Consider the following 20,430-nt stretch of genomic DNA (forward strand, 5'->3'; position numbering starts at 1 on the left):
AAAAGTTTATTTCTATATCACGATAACGTGCAAGGGAAGAATGTAATGATTTATTCACATGTATATGCTGGAGGGCTCTAACGATAGCCACTTGTGGTTCTCAAGCCAAATATGAGGCAATCACAATAGCATGCTTGGTATCACGAATAACATTATTTGTGAATGAAATAGATCAAAATGCTTTAGTAAGCTTTTAAACATTATAAAATTTACTCCAAATTATCCATTAACTATTGCTATAATATATGTAAAACGGATCACCATCACCTTTCAATGGGCAAAATTATTCGTATAATTTCTCTTGACCAATTTTCTTCATGTTCATGTTTCAACGTTTACCATTGATCAAATAGCAAATTTCTTAACACTCAGACCCATTTTGTGACAACGGTAATTTCTTGATCTCTGTCGATTTTCACAATTTCCACTTGTTATCGAAATCTTAATCAACGAAACATTGTTGCAATTCCGTTCCGTTTTCTTTTACAATAGTTTTTATACATCGAACAAATTATACGTTCAACTCCAGCGAAATGTTAAAAGATTTTTTAATATACACGGAAAAATTTATTTAATTTTGCAAAAACTCGTTTGTGACAAACTTGTATATAGTTGTCACAATTAAATAAAATTAAATTTTGAGTGCACAAAAAAAAAATAATTCATTCCTTCGAAATGTAATTTGAGACCAATGAAATGTTCCTTTTGGTAATTTCTTTAAGGTTCTCTTTGAGAAAACATTGAAATGATTCTCAGCACCAACGATTTTTTTACGTTTAAAGTTCACCAATGTGGTATCACAATGGACTGAATAGTCTAAGTGAGCCTGATACATCGGGCTGCCACCTAACCTACGTTTAAAGAACCAACTTGAAATACGAAAGGAATTTTCGTTGTTGTAGAATTTTTGTTCAAAGGAACGAATTCTTTTTTGGCATACATCGGAACAAATTTGTGGCAACTATAAACAGGTTTTTCACAACCGAGTTTTATCTTTCTTAAACTGAAAGAAGAATTTTCTTTTCTGATTTTGAAAATGTTCCTCTCCAATTAAGATGTACAATTTTCCATAGAAATAAAATTAAAAAAAATCTACATATTACATTTTTCAAGACTGCTATAAAAATAAAATTTTGACAAAATGTTCTATAGAAATAGAATTTTCTAAAGAAATTACATTTTGACAAAGTTTTCTATAGATATAAAATTTTTTGACAAAATTTTCTATAGAAATAAAATTTTAACAAAACTTTCTACAGAAATAAAATTTTAACAAAATTTTCTTTAGAAATAAAATTTTAACAAAATTTTCTATAGAAATAAAATTTTAACAAAATTTTATATAGAAATAAAATTTTGTATAGAAGTTTTGACAAAATTTCTATAGAAATAAAATTTTGACAAAATTTTCCTAGAAATAAAATTTGACACAAATTTGACACAATACAAATAAAATTTTGAAAAAATTTCTATACAAATAAAATTTTGTATAGAAATAAAGTTTTGACAAAATTTTCTATAGAAAGGAGATTTGACAAAAAAAATTTATAGAAATAAAATTTTAAAAAATTTTCTGTAGAATTAAAATTTGACAAAATTTTCTTTGAAAATAAAATTTTGACAACATTTTCTATGGAAATATAATTTTGACAAAATTTTCTATAGAAATAAAACTTTTACAAAATTTTCTATAGAAATAAAATTTCGACAAAATTTTCTATACTAATAAAATTTTGAAAAAAAAATCTATTTTCTATAGAAATAAAATTTTGACAACATTTTCTCTAAAAATAAAATTTTGAAAAAAAATCTATTTTCTATAGAAATAAAATTTGACAAAAATTTTTTATTGAAATAAAATTTTGAAAGAATTTTCTACCCTTGCCTCCTTTACGAAATGTTAAGCCAACCATTGTAACAGTTGCCACGTTTGTCCCCAACGAACTTTGTAATATCATAATACGAAAAATTTTTCACAGTGTAAGTACTAAATTTATTTCTCCATTATCCAAAGCAGGAGAAATATTTTTGTTTTGGTGTGCTTCTTAAGACCAAAACAAAAAAACTCAAAAATAAACAACTCCACATGGTTTACGAATACCGATAACCCTCCACTCTGCCAAACCATAGACCGTTCAATCTTATTTCTTGTCGTCAATGAGAGTTTCTTTCTTCTTGCTTTACTTTTCCATTCGAGTTGTTTTACTTTTGATTTCTTTAAAAGCGGATGCCGGTTAAGTTATGAACACAATTCACTCAACACTTGCCGCACTCACTGTTGTAACCGACAAATAGAAAAATTGTAGCAAAAATTGTATGCATATGATTTGTAAAAAAAATACCGATAATTGAAAAAACAACGAATATTGAAAGCATCTACATATGGAAATTTATCCTAAGAAGATTGAAATGTTTTGTAATTTAATAGCAATGAATGCTAAAAAAATATTTCTATAGAAGATTTTTGCAAAATTTTATTTCTATAGAATATTTTGCCAAAATTTTATTTCTATAGAAAATTTGTCAAAATTCCATTTCCATAGAAAATTTTATCAAAATTTTATTTCTATATAAAATTTTGTCAAAATTTTATTTCTATAGAAAATTTTGTCAAAATTTTATTTCTATAGAAAATTTTGTCAAAATTTTATTTCTATAGAATTTATTTTTTTTTTTTAATTTTTGCAAAATGTTATCTTTCCTCCCTAACGGAATTTTAGGGCAATGAACATCGGTTGGAAATTTCTCTTCGTGTTAAAAAAGTTTGTTTAGAAGAATAGTATATTATTTTTGTGATGAACGTTGACGTCTTTTACAGGATGTAAAATTCTCTAGCTAAATTCAAGCAGATCTATTTAGATATTAGTGTGTAATGCACACACAAAGTGCATTTAAAGAAACACACATATGTTAACTTTAGTTGCAAACTTCCGTTTATATCGAAAATTCTGTCAAAATGTTATTTCTATAGAAAACTCTGCACATAATTTTATTTCCATAGCAAATTGCTTGCAAAATTTCCTATAGAAAATGTTTTAACATTTTCTTTCAATAGGCAATTTATTAAAACTTTTATCGAATGTTTGCAAAATTTTATTTCCAAAAAAAAATTTCCACAATTTTATATCTATAGAAATTTTTTTTTGCAAAACTTTGCCTCTATAGATTTTTTTTTCAAAATTTTATTTCTGTAGAAAATTTTTGCAAAAATATATTTCTACATAAAATTTTTCAAAATTTTATTTCTATAATATTTTTATCTACATATAATATTTTATTTCTATAGAAGTTTTTTTTCAACATTTTATTTACATAAAAAATTTTGTCAAAATTTTATTTCTATAGAAAATTTTGTCAAAATTTCATTTCTATAGAAAATTTGGTAAAGATTTTATTTCTATAGAAAAATGTGCGAAAATTTCATTTCTGTAGAAAATTTTGTCAAAATTTTATTTTTATAGAAAATTTTGTCAAAATTTTATTTCTATAGAAAATTTTGTCAAAATTTTATTTCTATAGAAAATTTTGTCAAAATTTTATTTCTATAGAAAATTTTGTCAAAATTTTATTTCTATAGAAAATTTTGTCAAAATTTTATTTCTATAGAAAATTTTGTCAAAATTTTATTTCTATAGAAAATTTTGTCAAAATATTATTTCTAAGAAAATTTTGTCAAAATTTTATTTCTATAGAAAATTTTGTAAAGATTTTATTTCTATAGAAAATTGTGCAAAAATTTTATTTCTATAGAAAATTTTGTCAAAATTTTATTTCTATAGAAAATTTTTGCAAAATTTTATTTCTATAGAAAATTTTGTCAAAATTTCATTTCTATAGAAAATTTTGTCAAAATTTTATTTCTATAGAAAATTTTGTCAAAACTTTACTACTATAGAAAATTTTGTCAAAGCTTTACTTTAATAGAAAATTTTGTCAAAATTTCATTTCTATAGAAAATTTTTGCAAAATTTTATTTCTATACAAATTTTTGCAAAATTTTATTTCTATACAAATAAAATTGTTTCTAAAGAAATTCTTTCCAAAATTTTATTTCTATAGAAAAATTTTGCAAAATTTTATTTCTATACAAATAAAATTGTTTCTAAAGAAATTCTTTCCAAAATTTTATTTCTATAGAAAATTTTTGCAAAATTTTATCTCTATAGAAAATATTATTTCTATAGAAATTCTTTTCAAAATTTTATTTCTATAGAAAATTTTTGCAAAATTGTATTTCTATAGAAAATTTTCGCAAAAATGTTTCCAAAAATTTATTTCTATAGAAATTTTTTTTTCAAAATTTTCTGAAATTTCATTTTATAGAAAACAATTTGTTTTCTTACAATCTTTTGAGTAGAACAAAGAAGCGGAAATACAGTGAAACCTCTGAAATCTAGACACTCTGAAAAGCGGACAGCACTCAATAGTAGACAATATTCGTGAGACATTTCCAATATTAACACATAAAATTATCCTTCCATTATTGGACACCTCCAATAACAGGTTGGCTGATAAGAGCCCGGTCTGACACATAGATGGCGTCGCTAGTATTAAATGCATATTATTTTTATAAAGTACAAAACCTTCAAATGATTCGTGTCAAAATTTGACGTCTGTAAGTCAATTAGTTTGAGAGATAGAGCGTCTTTTGTGAAGCAACTTTCGTTATTGTGAAAAAATGGAAAAAAAGGAATTTCGTGTTTTGATAAAATACTGTTTTCTGAAGGGAAAAAATACGGTGGAAGCAAAAACTTGGCTTTATAATGTGTTTCCGGACTCTGCCCCAGGGAAATCAACAATAATTGATTGGTATGCAAAATTCAAGCGTGGTGAAATGACCACGGAGGACGGTGAACGCAGTGGACGCCCGAAAGAGGTGATTACCGACGAAAACATCAAAAAAATCCACAAAATGATTTTGAATGACCGTAAAATGAAGTTGATCGAGATACCAGACGCAAAGGAACGTGTTGGTCATATCATTCATCAGTATTTGGATATGCGGAAGCTCTGTGCAAAATGGGTGCCGCGCGAGCTCACATTTGACCAAAAACAACAACGTGTTGATGATTCTGAGCGGTGTTTGCAGCTGTTAACTCGTAATACACACGAGTTTTTCCGTCGATATGTGACAATGGACGAAACATGGCTCCATCACTACACTCCTGAGTCCAATCGACAGTCGGCTGAGTGAACAGCGACCGGTGAACCGTCTCCGAAGCGTGGAAAGACTCAAAAGTCCGCTGGCAAAGTAATGGCCTCTGTTTTTTGGGATGCGCATGGAATAATTTTTATCGATTATCTTGAGAAGGAAAAAACCATCAACAGTGACTATTATATGGCGTTATTGGAGCGTTTGAAGGTCGAAATCGCGGCAAAACGGCCCCATATGAAGAAGAAAAAAGTGTTGTTCCACCAAGTCAACGCACCGTGCCACAAGTCATTGAGAACGATGGCAAAAATTCATGAATTGGGCTTCGAATTGCTTCCCCACCCACCGTATTCTCCAGATCTGGCCCCAGCGACTTTTTCTTGCTCTCAGACCTCAAAAGGATGCTCGCAGGGAAAAAAATTGGCTGCAATGAAGAGTTGATCGCCGAAACTGAGGGCTATTTTGAGGCAAAACCGAAGGAGTACTACCAAAATGGTATTAAAAAATTAGAAGGTCGTTATAATCGTTGTATCGCTCTTGAAGGGAACTATGTTGAATAATAAAAACGAATTTTGACAAAAAAAATGTGTTTTTCTTTGTTAGACCGGGGACTCATCAGCCAACCTATTATATGGACAAAATTTCTTTATTTCTATAGAAATTAGAAATTTTTGCAAAATTTTATTTCTATTGAACATTTTATCAAATTTTTTTCTGAAAATCTTTTGAGTAGAACAAAAACGGAAATACATTGAAACCTGGACACTCTGAAAAGCGGACAGCTCTCAATAGAGGTAAATTTTAGTTTTCAATATTAACACATTAAAATTAACCCTGCATAAATGGATACTTCCAAAATATGGACAAAATTTCTGACTGTATAATCCAGCTTTAGCTGTTCGTCCATCAACGATAGGTATTTAACCTCGAGATAGAGAGAAATATTTGAATAATTGAGATTTATTTCATTTAGCTTTGTGATGCTTCAATGACTTTTTAAACCGTCCAAAAAATACGACTTGATTTTCTCATAATTCGACGGATGTTTCTTTCTTAGGTTTGGAAATAAAAAATATTTTTTTTTCACATTAACATCGAATCTGGCCCCACAAGTACAACATAACATTTTACAGACTTACGGTCTGTCTTTAGGCTTCCCGGTTACACCTTGGACAGTGTTCGCCCTCTTCGGAACACCTTCACCAATGCTAGTCCACAGGTCTTTGGTGTGGTATCAGTGGATCCAGGTTTGATCGACTATCACAAAGGGACACAGGAACTTCACACTATGCAACATAAATGGCATGAAACGTAATGCTAAAATGGTTGTGTTTGTTGTCCTGTGGTTTGTTCCCCAAATTCTTTGCAGATTACGAATTACCCATTTTAAGTGAGTATTTAGCCAAAACTCTCAGAACTAAATCATCTGCATATTCCATACCTCCTTGGCTTTCTTCTTTTAAGGAGATTAAACTACTGTTTATTGAAATTATTCTAAAGAAGAGGTAATAGATTCCTTGCATTCCTAGTGTAGCGTATTCCCCCACTAAAACTAGGGGTATTTAGTGTTTTTCCTCTTCTTTCATATTGGGTGATAGATCACAATAAGCAATTAGATAACAAGCCGGCTATCGCATTAACATTGCGCAAATACGCAAACAGACAGACGGACGACGGACGGACGCATGGATGGCTGGAACAACATAACACAAAATCCACATAAATACAAAATTTGCCATAGGTATAGCAACAACAAGAAAGAGTTGAAATGTAATGGCTATGATTAAACTTTCCCAGATTTCAAAATCGACTAACAAGCCAGGTAAGCCACAACAATCGCACCACAGGAATTATAGACCACAAAATTTTGAACGTCAAAATGTCGGTTTGTTTGGATTTTACCTTCGATCTATCTATCATCCATTTAAGTCGCACTCACTCATTTATCCGTATCGGAGCAAAGAAAGAAAATCATTGGTGAAATGAATGAATAAACGAACGAGCAAAACAAAAAAAACGCTATTTAATAATAAATGAATTTGTAATTAAATCAAACAATAACAGCAACAACAACAACCAATTTCAATAAATTAATGAAACTCTCTTGAATTTTTTCTTTTTTTATTGTTTTTTGCAGATTCAACTAAAAATTGGAGTAATCAACGAAGCAAAACTCTACCAAAATTTTTTTTTTTTTTAAAATCTACAAATTTCAAATCTTCAAAAGCATTTGGAAATATTTTCGGTACCACCCCTTCATCGCTCTTTATCGCAACAAAAAGGCCTTTTGGCTTTTTTTTTAATTTTACAAATGCTGGACAATAAATTTCTCCAAAATTGAGTATCACCCAGACGGTTTAACATTACCTGCCTTTTTTTTATCTCCCCAATCATTTTTTCTTGTTTTGGATATCCCGCCAGTTAAGTAATAATGCCTATTTACCATAAGGCTCCTCCCTCGGTGGTGGGCAATCATGCTACATCTGAAATTGATAATCACACTTCTGAAGCAGCCAAAGTGAAGAGAACCCGAGAACATGCTTATTTCAATTCTTATGATTTTGATGCAATTGAGGTATTACCCTATGACGATGAAGATGAGGACGATGAAGGTAGAGGAGGCCATATGGTTAAGACATCGAATAACCTATGCAAAAATAGTCAACAGCCTATGTATGGCCTTAGTCAAAAAGCGCATGCGCAGCAGTCAAGTCAATTGAGACAGCATTTACCACAGCCTCTGAAATATGCTGTGAGCCCCACACAACAGGAGGCTTTGATACATCCAAAACCCACTGCCAAGCAGCCAAATGGCAGCCTCAATGGCTTGAAAAACTCCTCGAATAGTGATAAATTTATAGTCGATAGCCATCCTCTGCCCCAGCATAGCCATAGTAATTCTCATGCCAGTTCGAATGTAACCAAAGTGGGGAATAAGGGGAAAATCCCAGCCAATAAATACAGCAGCTATTTGCAGCGATTTGGTGTGACCTTATTTGGTGGTGGTGGTGGTGGTGGTGTTAATTCCAATAATGCTACAAAATCCGCATTATCGTCGTCACCTCATCATCAGTCCTCTTCAAGTTCTTCATCATCGTCCACAGCATCAACCTCTACATCATTGAATGCCATGGTCGTTGATAATGATGATGAGGGCAATGAGGATCAAATTAATGCTGGTGACCATATAAAGCTGTCCTCCCCTGGGTCTGGATTATCCTCAGCTTCAGCATCATCGCCATCATCAGCATCATCCCCTACAAATTCATCTTCTTCAAAAACTCGGGAATCAAAGTCGTCTGCATCATCCTCGTGTACCACAGCATCCTGTTCGGCCATAGCAGAGGATAGCCTTAATTGTGAATCTTGTCATAGAGATACAAAAGCTGTTAACCTGGATCATAATAATGTGGTTCCTGTTGCTTTAAAAGATACCACCAGCACTACACCAACACTTGGTTCCACCCCATTGACAGGACCTGTTGCTGCTGTTGCTGCTACCTGTAATGCGGCTGCTGTAGCAACTGTGACTGCTGTCTCTGCTGATGGTAATTTTTTATTACCACGAGCTATGCTTAAATATCAAAGGTATGTTCCTTTCCACTTCCATGAATTTTAACAATATTTATGCTAAAATGATTTTAAATTAAATTCGTTTTTTTGGGGTATTTTTCCTACTTAAATCTGAAATTGGATTTTGTGTGAAAATATAACAAAGAGGAAACAAAAAAGATTTTCAGGGAATATTGAAATTGAGGAAATATCAAACAAAACAAGCTCTGAGTTTCGTCGCCATGGATTCCTGTAATCAGAATCTGCTGTAAAAAATCTTTAATAATGATACTAAAATTAAAAAAGTAGACATGTGTATTTAAAAAAAAGAACAGTTCAGTTTTAAATTAGATTTTTCATTATTCTGGAAGTAACGATGGAAATAAATGTCATCGTGGTTCAAAGGACATGCTAAATTTCCACAACATTAAGGACAATTTTTATACCAATAAAAAAATTATAATTAAAAAAAATAAAATTTTGACATTTTCTAAAAATTTAACATTTTCTATAGCAATAAAATATTCAAGATTTTCTATAGAAATAAAATTTTGACAAAATTATCTATAGAAATAAAATTTTTTATAGAACTAAAATTTTGACAAAATTTTCTATAGAAATAAAATTTTGACAAAATTTTCTATAGAAATAAAATTTTGACAAAATTTTCTATAGAAATAAAATTTTGACACAAATTGTCTATAGAAATCTAATTTTCAAACATTTTTCTATAAAATAAAATTTTGCACAAATTTTCTATAGAAATACAATTTTTACAAAATTTTCCATAGAAATAAATATTTGACAAAATATTCTATAGAAATAAAATTTTCAAAATTTTTTTTATAGAAATACAATTTTACACAAATTTTCTATATAAATAAAATTTTCTATAGAAACAAAATTTTTACAAAATTTTCTATAGAAATAAAATTTTGACAAAATTTTCTATAGAAATAAAATGTTTACAAAATTTTCTATAGAAATAAAATTTTGACAAAATTTTCTATAGAAATAAAATGTTGACACAATTTTCTATAGAAGTACAAGTTTGACAAAATTATCTATAGAAATAAATTTTTTACAAAATTTTCTATAGAAATAAAATGTTGGAAAAGTTTTCTATAGAAATAAAAGTTTGACAAAACTATCTATAGAAATAAAATTTTGACAAATTTTTCTCTAGAAATGAAATTTTGACAACATTTTCTATTAAAATAAAATTTTGACAAAATTTTCTATAGAAATACAAGATTGACAAAATTATCTATAGAAATAAAGTTTGTACAAAATTTTCTATAGAAATAAAATTTTCAAAAAACTTTCTACAGAAATAAAGTTTTGACACAATTTTCTATAGAAGTACAAAACTAACAAAATTATCTATAGAAATAAAATTTTTACAAAATTTTCAATAGAAATAAAATGTTGACAAAGTTTTCTATAGAAATAAAAGTTTGACAAAATTATCTATAGAAATAAAATTTTTACAAAATTTTCTATAGAAATGAAATTTTGACAACATTTTCTATTAAAATAAAATTTTGACAAAATTTTCTATAGAAATACAAGATTGACAAAATTATCTATTGAAATATAATTTTTACAAAATTTTCTACAGAAATAAAATATTGACAAAATTTTCTATAGAAATAAAATTTTGACACAAATTGTCTATAGAAATGAAATTTTCAAAAAAATTTCTACAGAAATACAATTTTGACACAATTTTCTATAGAAGTACAAGCTTGACAAAATTATCTATAGAAAAAAAAAATTTACAAAATTTTCTATAGAAATAAACTTTTGACAAAATTTTCTATAGAAATAAAACTTTGACAAAATTTTCTAAACAAATAAAATTTTGACAAAATTTTCTATAGAAATGAAATTTTCAAGAAATTTTCTACAGAAATAAAAATTTCAACAAAATTTCTATAGAAATAAAATGTTCACAAATTTTCTATAGAAATAAAATTTTGACAAAATTTTCTGTAGAAATAACATTTTTACAACATTTTCTCTAGAAATGAAATTTTGACAAAATTTTCTATAGAAATACAAGTTTGACAAAATTTTCTATAGAAATAAAATTTTGACACAATTTTCTATCGAAATACAAGTTTGACAAAATTATTATAGAATTAAAACTTTCAAACAATTTTCTATAGAAATAAAATTTTCAAAAAAATTTCTATAGAAATAAAATGTTCACATATTTTCTATAGAAATAAAATTTTGACAAAATTTTCTATAGAAATAAAATTTTGACAAAATTTTTTGTAGAAATAAAATTTTTACAACATTTTCTATAGAATAAAATGTGGACAATATTTTCTCTAGAAATGAAATTTTGACAAAAGTTTCTATAGAAATAAAATTTTGACAAAATTTTCTATAGAAATACAAGTTTGACAAAATTATCTATAGAAATAAAATTTTGACAAAATTTTCTATAGAAATAAAATTTTGACACAAATTGTCTATAGAAATGAAATTTTCAAAAAATTTTCTACAGAAATAAAATTATGACACAATTTTCTATAGAAATAAAATGTTGACAAAATTTTCTGTAGAAATAAAATTTCGACAAAATTTTCTATAGAAATTAAATTTTGACAAAATTTTCTATAGAAATAATATTTTGACAAAATTTTCTATAGAAATAAAATTTTGACACAAATTTTCTATAGAAATAAAATTTTGACACAAATTGTCTATAGAAAAAAAATCTCAAAAAGTTTTCTACAGAAATAAAATTTTGACACAGTTTTCTATAGAAGTACAAGTTTGACAAAATTATCTATAGAAATAAAATTTTTACAAACTTTTCTATAGAAATAAACTTTTGACAAAATTTTCGATAGAAATAAAATTTTGACAAAATTTTCTTTAGAAATAAAATTTTTACAAAATCTTCTTTAGAAATCAAATTTGACAAAATTTTCTATACAAATGAAATTTTCAAAAAATTTTCTACAGAAATAAAATTTTCAACAAATTTTCTATAGAATTAAAACTTTCAAAAAATTTTCTATAGAAATAAAATTTCAAAAAAAGGACATGCTAAATTTCCACAACATTAAGGACAATTTTTATACCCTGCGTCACACTAAACAAATTAAAATTAAAAAAAAATAAAATTTTGACAAAATTTTCTACAAAAGTAAAATATTCAAAAAATGTTCTATAGAATTAAAATGTTCAAAATATTTTCTCTAGAAATAAAATTTTGTCACAAATTGTCTATAGAAATAAAATTTTGACACAAATTGTCTATAGAAATAAAAGTTTGACAAAATTATCTATAGAAATAAAATTTTGACAAAATTTTCTCTAGAAATGAAATTTTGACAACATTTTCTATTAAAATAAAATTTTGACAAAATTATCTATAGAAATAAAATTTTGACAAAATTTTCTCAAGAAATGAAATTTTGACAACATTTTCTATAGAAATAAAATTTTGACAAAATTTTCTATAGAAATACAAAATTGACAAAATTATCAATAGAAATAAAATTTTGACAAAATTTTCTATAGAAATAAAATTTTGACAAAGTTTTCTATAGAAATGAAATTTTGACAACATTTTCTATTAAAATAAAATTTTGACAAAATTTTCTATAGAAATACAAGATTGACAAAATTATCTTTAGAAATAAAATTTTTACAAAATTTTCTATAGAAATAAAATTTTGAGAAAATTTTCTATAGAAATAAAATTTTGACAAAATTATCTATAAAATAAAATGTTGACACAAATTGTCTATAGAAATGACATTTTCAAAAAATTTTCTACAGAAATAAAATTTTGACACAATTTTCTACAGAAGTACAAGTTTGACAAAATTATCTATAGAAATAAAATTTTGACAAAATTTTCTATAGAAATAAAATTTTGACAAAATTTTCTACAGAACTAAAACTTTGACAAAATTTTCTATAGAAATAAAATGTTGACAAAGTTTTCTATAGAAATAAAATTTTCAAAAAAATTTCTATAGATATAAAATTTTCAAAAAAATTCTATAGAAATGAAATTTTCAAAAATTTTCTATATAAATAAAATATTGACAAACTTTTCTATAGAAATAAAATTTTGACAAAATATTTTATAGAAATAAATTTTTTTACAAAATTTTCTGTAGAAATAAAATTTTTTACAAAATTTTTATAGAGATAACATTTTGACAATATTTTGTATAGAAACCAACAGAGGAAAAGAATGTTTGTCAAATTTATTTGGGCAAAGCCCTATAGACTGCAAGATGGTTGGATGGACGCACGTTTCGGATGTTCAGTCGTTGTTTTATTGCATACCATTTCAACCACTGTCAGCTGATCTTCTGTTGTCAAACGATTTTTTCCTACAATGCAAATACTTAAATATGAAAATTATACATTTAACAAAATGTATTTACATTTTACTGGATTTTATGTTGCAATAAGTTGGTAAAATATCTTTTTATGTTAATGGACTATTCCTTTATGGAGTTATTTTATATAAAATTTTATATAATAAAAAAACTCCACAAATGTAAGCGACTTTTTTTATCATTATGCGACTTTTTTGTGCGACCTTTTTTTGAATATGCGACTTTTTTTGCGACTTTTTCAAAATTTTCAACGGTAACACTGACTAGAATTATTGTGAATTATTATTATCTACCACAAATTTAAATGTCAGAAAGAAGAAATCTGAAATGCCGAGTATAACGGCCACTTACATTTAAGATCGCTACTAGTGAGGAACTCTAAATAATAAGTTCCACAATGAGATTCCACTAAAATTGGCTTATTTTTGTTTTTCTTCGAATCAATCTGCATATTGCGACTGGATTTTTCGAACCCTTACTAACATAGCAAGACAGATTAGCCGCTCTTCCCTTCTTTGACAATCTCTAAAGGTCCAAATCACCTTTGCTAATATAAACCCACCTCGTTGCAATTGTTATTATCAATCGCCAGCTATTTATTCACCCGAAGTGATCAACTTTTAACGCCTATAAGCCCGTGGATTCACTAGGAACCTACGAACTTACAAACCTTACTTGTTCCATTAAAAAATAATTACTTCATTAACTTCATCTTACACTTATGTACATTGTTTTTTTAAATAAATCACATCTCCTATCAGCCCACTTCATATATATCCCTGTGCTTTGTAATAACCCTGAGATTTTCCTCCCACGACCATCAAAACGGAGGAACATTTACCATTTTAAGTGTTTGTCTTAATTAAAGGTTAATGTACTGTTGTACTGTTTTACTTTTACTTTTTTATTTTTTATTTTTTTTTTTTTTTTGAGATTTTGAATTGTCACAAGACCTTCAATTAAATGTCTGACACCATAATGCACTTGACTTCTAAGTAATATCACACAGACAGTGCTGTTGTAATTACCACAGTAGTCTCTGAAAGAGTTGGGGATAAATTGCAACACTTGATCATTGTGGCAGTAGCACTTAACTTTAACTCCCTTAACTTCTTTCAAGGGAGATAGACCCCTTGCTGGGCAATTAAAAATAAACCAAATGTGGTCTAAAAATCTCTGGGAGGACAAAAGCCTCAGTTATAGTTACCACCATGGCCGCTATCTGCAACCAGGCTATCATCAAAATAAATGGGGAACTTTTTAATTTTGTTCGTTTTTTTTTTTTTGGTTTTTCTTTTGGTTTTTGTTTAACTGTGCCACCACCATTTAATCTTCATTATCTGACATTTTTATGTTAAACTTCATTACAGCAATAAAATAAAATTAGCTTAAAAACAACATGTAATGATATTAATCACAGAGTACATCCATACACAACGCCACATCTTTATCTTTATCTTCATCAGCATCATCATGTTTATCTACTGTGGTAATCCAAACAATTAGGTTACCCTAACTAATAAACTAATTCTATGAGTTTAAGGCTTCAAACAGGGCATATTGGATCAATGGGAAGCTTTTGCATTAGTAAAAGGAAGGGAACTTAAAAAAAATTAGAAAATATTAAAATGTAATAAAAAAATGGATCCTATTAAATTTTAGTCGAAGAAAAATTGACTTGATTTATAGATAAATTTGGATCCTCGTTTAAAGATCTAGGTAAAGATTCCGAGTTAAAGATGTTGCTTCATCCACTTAGTTTTTCGGAAGCTCACGCTCATTAGATGTTTAAAGCATAGTTGCCAAAAAGATAATAGCTATAAAATCACCCTTTATGTATAGGAAAAAACAAGAACTATAAAAATCTCAACATAATGGTTTTTACAATATTGAATAAAAATTAAGTAAATAATTATTTTACGATTTAACTACACTGAAAAAAATATTGTCGTGAGGCCAAAGATTTCATATCCTTAAAATACGAATACAAATTTTGCTTAGCATAGAATACGCATTTCTCTAATATAAAGTTTTGTTCCTTATAATTAAGTGATTTGACTTAAAAACGGGTATCATAACATGAAAGAACAAGTAAGTAAAGTCTAAAGTCTGGCGGGGCCGACTATATTATACCCTTCACCCCTACACGCAAAGAAAATAAAATGTTTGGAAAACGTGTACCGAAAATGTTTTTCTTTTGTTAGAGGTTTTTGAATTGCTTCGAAAATTTTAAACTTTTATCTCCAAAAAAATTCGTTTGTTACAAAATTTTTATTTTTTCAATAAAAAAAGTTATTTTTGAAACAACAACACAGTACATTTCGTTTATATCAAACACTGATCTTTTCTGACTTTAGGTCTTTAATAAGACACATTTTACAGTTCAAAATTTAATATACTACAATGTAATGTTGAACATTTTTTCGGAATCTTCCGAACATATCTGGAATGTATGTAAAAAAAAAATTAGTCGAAGCAGGGATCGAACCCACGACCCTTGGCTTGCAAGTCGGACGTAGCAACCACTGCTCCACGGTGCCAAACTAAATGTTTGTTTCTGTTAAATAAACTTTGTTTATTCGGTTCGTGGGCGCCGCAAGCTATGCTATATAAATACAACTTATATGGATATTTATCTATTGATGACCATAACAGGTACATAGCTCAGTGGTTAGTGTGTTGGCTTACAAAGTGCATGGTCCGCGCTTCGATTCTCCGTCCAGGCGAAAGGTAAAAAAATTTTAAAAATTTATAAAATCGTATAATTTCTTCTACATTGTTGGTATTACAGGAAAAGGTGTTAAGAACTAAAAAACCTCGTGGATGTGAGAAAGATGTGAGGGAAAATGCAATTAGCAAGAAAACAATGTTTTTTGAGTTTGTCTTTATGAAATTGTTTTTACATCCTGGAAAAGAATAAACATTTATCACAAAAAGTATAAACTTTTCTTCCAAATACGCTTCCTTACAGCGAAAAGCAAATGAGAAACGAACTTTGGTTGTCTAAAATTTCGTTTGGGAGGAAAGAATTATTTATTTGCGTGTATGTAGGCCAAAACTTGTGTTACCATCTCAACTACTTCACATTTGCTGGAAGCTATATAAAGGAGACAATTTTTGTACTTCTACAAAATCTCTAAAATTAAAATTTAAATCGGCCAACGCTATCCAGTTAATTGTAGGAAACTTCCATTGAAAATGGGTCTAAAATGTGTAACAGTCTACCATATTTCCCCAACTCTGGTGTACGTATATATATGGGAGCTATATATAATCTGAACCGATTTTGACTAAATTTGACATGTATAGTTAGAATAATAATATAACTTTGGCCCCCCTGGTCATATGAGTGCAAATCGGACGGATGATATATATGGGAGCCATATCTAAATCTGAACCGTTTTCAACCAAATTTGGCACAATTACCGATGCTACTAAACGTACTCCTTGTGCGAAATTTGAAGCAAATCACGGCAAAACCCTGGATTTTGAGGCCATATAAGTACAAATCGGACGAAAGATATATATGGGAGCTATATCTAAATCTAAATCGATTTTGACCATATTTGGCACATACAATAGTATCGTTAAAAGTACCGCTTGTGCAAAATTTGAAGTAGGTCAGGGCAAAACTCTGGCTTTTGAGATCATATAAGTCCAAATCGGACGAAAGATATATATGTGAGCTATATCCAAATCTGAACCGATTTTAACACAATTTGACACACTTAACGATACTATTAAACGTACCCCTTGTACAAAACTTGAAACAAATCACGGCAAAACTATGGCTTTTGTGGCCATATAAGTTCAAATCGGACGAAAGATATATATGGGAGCTATATCTAAATTTGAACCGATTTCAATCAAATTTACCAAGCATTGGTAGAATGTCAATTCTACCCTCTGTGCAAAATTTCACGAAGATCGGTAGTAAACTTTGGCCTCTGTGGTCATATGAGTCTAAATCGGACGAAAGATATGTATGGGAGCTATATCTAAATCTGAACCGATTTGACTGATATTTTGCAAGATTTTTGAGATTCATAAAATATTTGGATGTACGGTATTTCAAGAAAATCGGTTGTGAAACACGCTACCTATGACCAAATCGGGGATAAATATATATGGCAGCTATATCTAAATCTGAACCGATTTTTCCAAAAACCAATAGCGATTGTCTCTGTCCCAAGAAACGGTCCTATGCCAAATTTGAGGACGATCGGACTTAAATTGCGAGCTGTACTTTGTGCACAAAATTACATATACAGACAGACGGACATCACTAAATCGACTCAGAATTTAATTCTAAGCCGATCCGTATACTAAAAGGTTGGTCTATGATTACTCCTTCTTGGCGTTACATACAAATGCACAAACTTATTATACCCTGTACCACAGTAGTGGTGAAGGGTATAAAAATTTTTTGGGGTAAGTTCAACTTGACTTTAATAGTTCAGAAAATTTCTTTAAAATTAATGAAATTGTCTTTATATTTGTTGTCTCTTTGCATCGTGACTACAAAGAAACAAATCGTTCAAAAATAGGACAAGTTTTTCAACACTTTATTTTAAAGACATTTTTTACTTGAACCATAGCATAATTTCTCCTGGAAGTCGAGTCTGAATTTGGAAAACAAAGTTGTCGTTAACTCGTTTTTAAAGGACTTTGATAGCATATGACGAAAAAAAAACTGAAAAAACGAAAATTTTAAATTTGCTTCCTAGTAGCAAGTACACAAAACCCAAATTTAAAAGAGAATTGTGTCTTAAAAATATCCGTGTAGTCGTCATTCATGTCCACTCCACTTTTCGCAAAAATTCCATAAATAAATCACCTGTATCTGCATAGGGTGTATATCCATAAAAAAAAATCAAAACCTATAAAAAGGAGAACAAATGAATTATAGCATAATCACACTTAATTAAGATAAATGTTCAGTAATTTGATATTAACCATGCGACAGTTTCCACAACAATGTTTCTTGCCATTTTGTTTTTGTTTTTTTCTTTAAAAATGCCGCCACTTGAGACCTTATACAATGGCCTGCCAGTAGTGGTAGAATATGAATGGTGGTAACTTGCTTTTAAGCGACCGGAGGCAATTTTAAGGAGCGGAAATTCTCGGAAACTGTCATTTGTCAAAAGCTACCAAAGAACAACCCAAACAATAAAAAAATCTGAGTGGCCTTTAAGGGTAAAGGGAAACAATAAAAAACTTGGCCCACATTTTTTAGAAATAAATTTAATACATATTACTCAAGTGAAATAAAAAAAATTAAAAGAATATCTAAATAATTTTTTTACGAACATTTCACTGTGTCCACAACGAAAACTAAGAATTTCCGATGGTTTATTTCAAAAATCTATTAATGTCGACGACGGATAAAAATAATATATAGGTTATATACACACTGAAAGAAGAGTATTCTTTTTATGAGAAAGGAAATTTTGGACAAGTGAAGTTTGCCTGTGACTCTATAAAATTTTCATTTAACGCAATTACAAAAGATTAGAGGTAGCCATTGCAATGCTTATCATAAATAATTAATTAAGGATAATTTCGCTTGTCTAAAATTTCGTTTCATCCGATCCGCCTGAAATTTGGTACATGGTGTTAGTATATGGTCTCTAACAACTATGCAACAATTGGTCCACATCGGTCAATAATTATGCATGAATTGGTTCATATCAGTCCATAATTATATATAGCCCCCATATAAACCGATCCCCAGATTTGACCTCTGGTGCCTTTTGGAGAAGCAAAATTCATCCGATCTGCTTGAAATTTGGTACGTGGTAATCGTATATGATATTTAACAACCATGCCAAAAGTGGTCCATATCAGTCCATAATCATATATAGCCCCCATATAAACCGATCCCGAGATTTGGTTTTGGAACCTCTTGGAGGAGCAAATTTCATCCGAGTCAGTTGAAATTTGGTACATTGTGCTAGTATATGGCCGTTAACAACCATGCCTAACTAGGTCCATATCGGTCTATAGTTATATATAGCCCTCTGAAAAATCGATCCACAAAAAAAAAATTGGTACATATCAAGGTCATAATTGTATATAGCCCCCATATAAGCGACCCCCATATTTCAATTCTGGCTCCCTACGTACCGTGCAAAAGTCCATATCGATTCGTAATTATTTGTAGACTTACCTACACATACCTTTTTTGTCTAATATATACCACGTATGGACTAACTCACAATTTAGAAAACGATTTAAGATACCACAACCCAAGTAATTCGATTGTAGATGACAGTCTTTCGTAGAATTTTCTACGCAATCCATACATAAGGGTACATAAGATTCGGCGTGGCCGAACTTACGGCCATATATCAGGTTGGCTGATAAGTCCCCGGTCTAACAAAGAAAAACACATTTTTTTGTCAAAAATCGTTTTTATTATTCAACATAGTTCCCTTCAAGAGCGATACAACGATTATAACGACCTTCCAATTTTTTGATACCATTTTGGTAGTACTCCTTCAAAATAGGCCTCAGTTTCGGCGATCACCTCTTCATTGCAGCCAAATTTTTTTCCCTGCGAGCAACCTTTTGAGGTCTGAGAACAAGAAAAAGTCGCTGGGGCCAGATCTGGAGAATACGGTGGGTGGGGAAGCAATTCGAAGCCCAATTCATGAATTTTTGCCATCGTTCTCAATGACTTGTGGCACGATGCGTTGTCTTGGTGGAACAACACTTTTTTCTTCTTCATATGGGGCCATTTTGCCGCGATTTCGACCTTCAAACGCTCCAATAACGCCATATAATAGTCACTGTTGATGGTTTTTCCTTTCTCAAGATAATCGATAAAAATTATTCCATGCGCATCACAAAAAACAGAGGCCATTACTTTTGAGTCTTTCCACGCTTCGGAGACGGTTCACCGGTCGCTGTCCACTCAGCCGACTGTCGATTAGATTCAGGAGTGTAGTGATGGAGCCATGTTTCATCCATTGTCACATATCGACTAATAAACTCGGGTGTATTACGAGTTAACAGCTGCAAACACCGCTCAGAATCATCAAAACGATGTTGTTTTTGGTCAAATGTGAGCTCGCGCGGTACCCATTTTGAACAGAGCTTCCGCATATCCAAATATTGATGAATGATATGACCAACACGTTCCTTTGATATCTTTAAGGCCTCTGCTATCTCGATCAACTTCATTTTACGGTCATTCAAAATCATATTGTCGATTTTTTTGATGTTTTAGTCGGTAACCACCTCTTCCACTGCGTTCACCGTCCTCCGTGCTCATTTCACCACGCTTGAATTGTACATACCAATCAATTATTGTTGATTTCCCTGGGGCAGAGTCCGGAAACTCAT

At 29.4% G+C, this 20,430-nt stretch overlaps 1 protein-coding gene across 2 annotated transcripts in view; it reads left to right on the top strand.

Annotated features, from left to right (window-relative positions):
• LOC142238522 (uncharacterized) overlaps positions 1–20,430 on the top strand; it is a 285,659-nt gene that overhangs the window by 136,436 nt on the left and 128,793 nt on the right. For both annotated transcript variants that reach the window (XM_075310199.1, XM_075310200.1), the window contains one exon: positions 7,290–8,740. In XM_075310199.1, coding sequence (XP_075166314.1) covers positions 7,584–8,740 — 1,157 coding nt within the window. In that variant the 5' untranslated portion in view covers positions 7,290–7,583. The remainder of the gene's footprint in view (positions 1–7,289; positions 8,741–20,430) is intronic.

Source organism: Haematobia irritans, chromosome 5 (assembly GCF_050003625.1).
Source record: "Haematobia irritans isolate KBUSLIRL chromosome 5, ASM5000362v1, whole genome shotgun sequence".
Lineage (NCBI taxonomy): Eukaryota > Metazoa > Arthropoda > Insecta > Diptera > Muscidae > Haematobia > Haematobia irritans.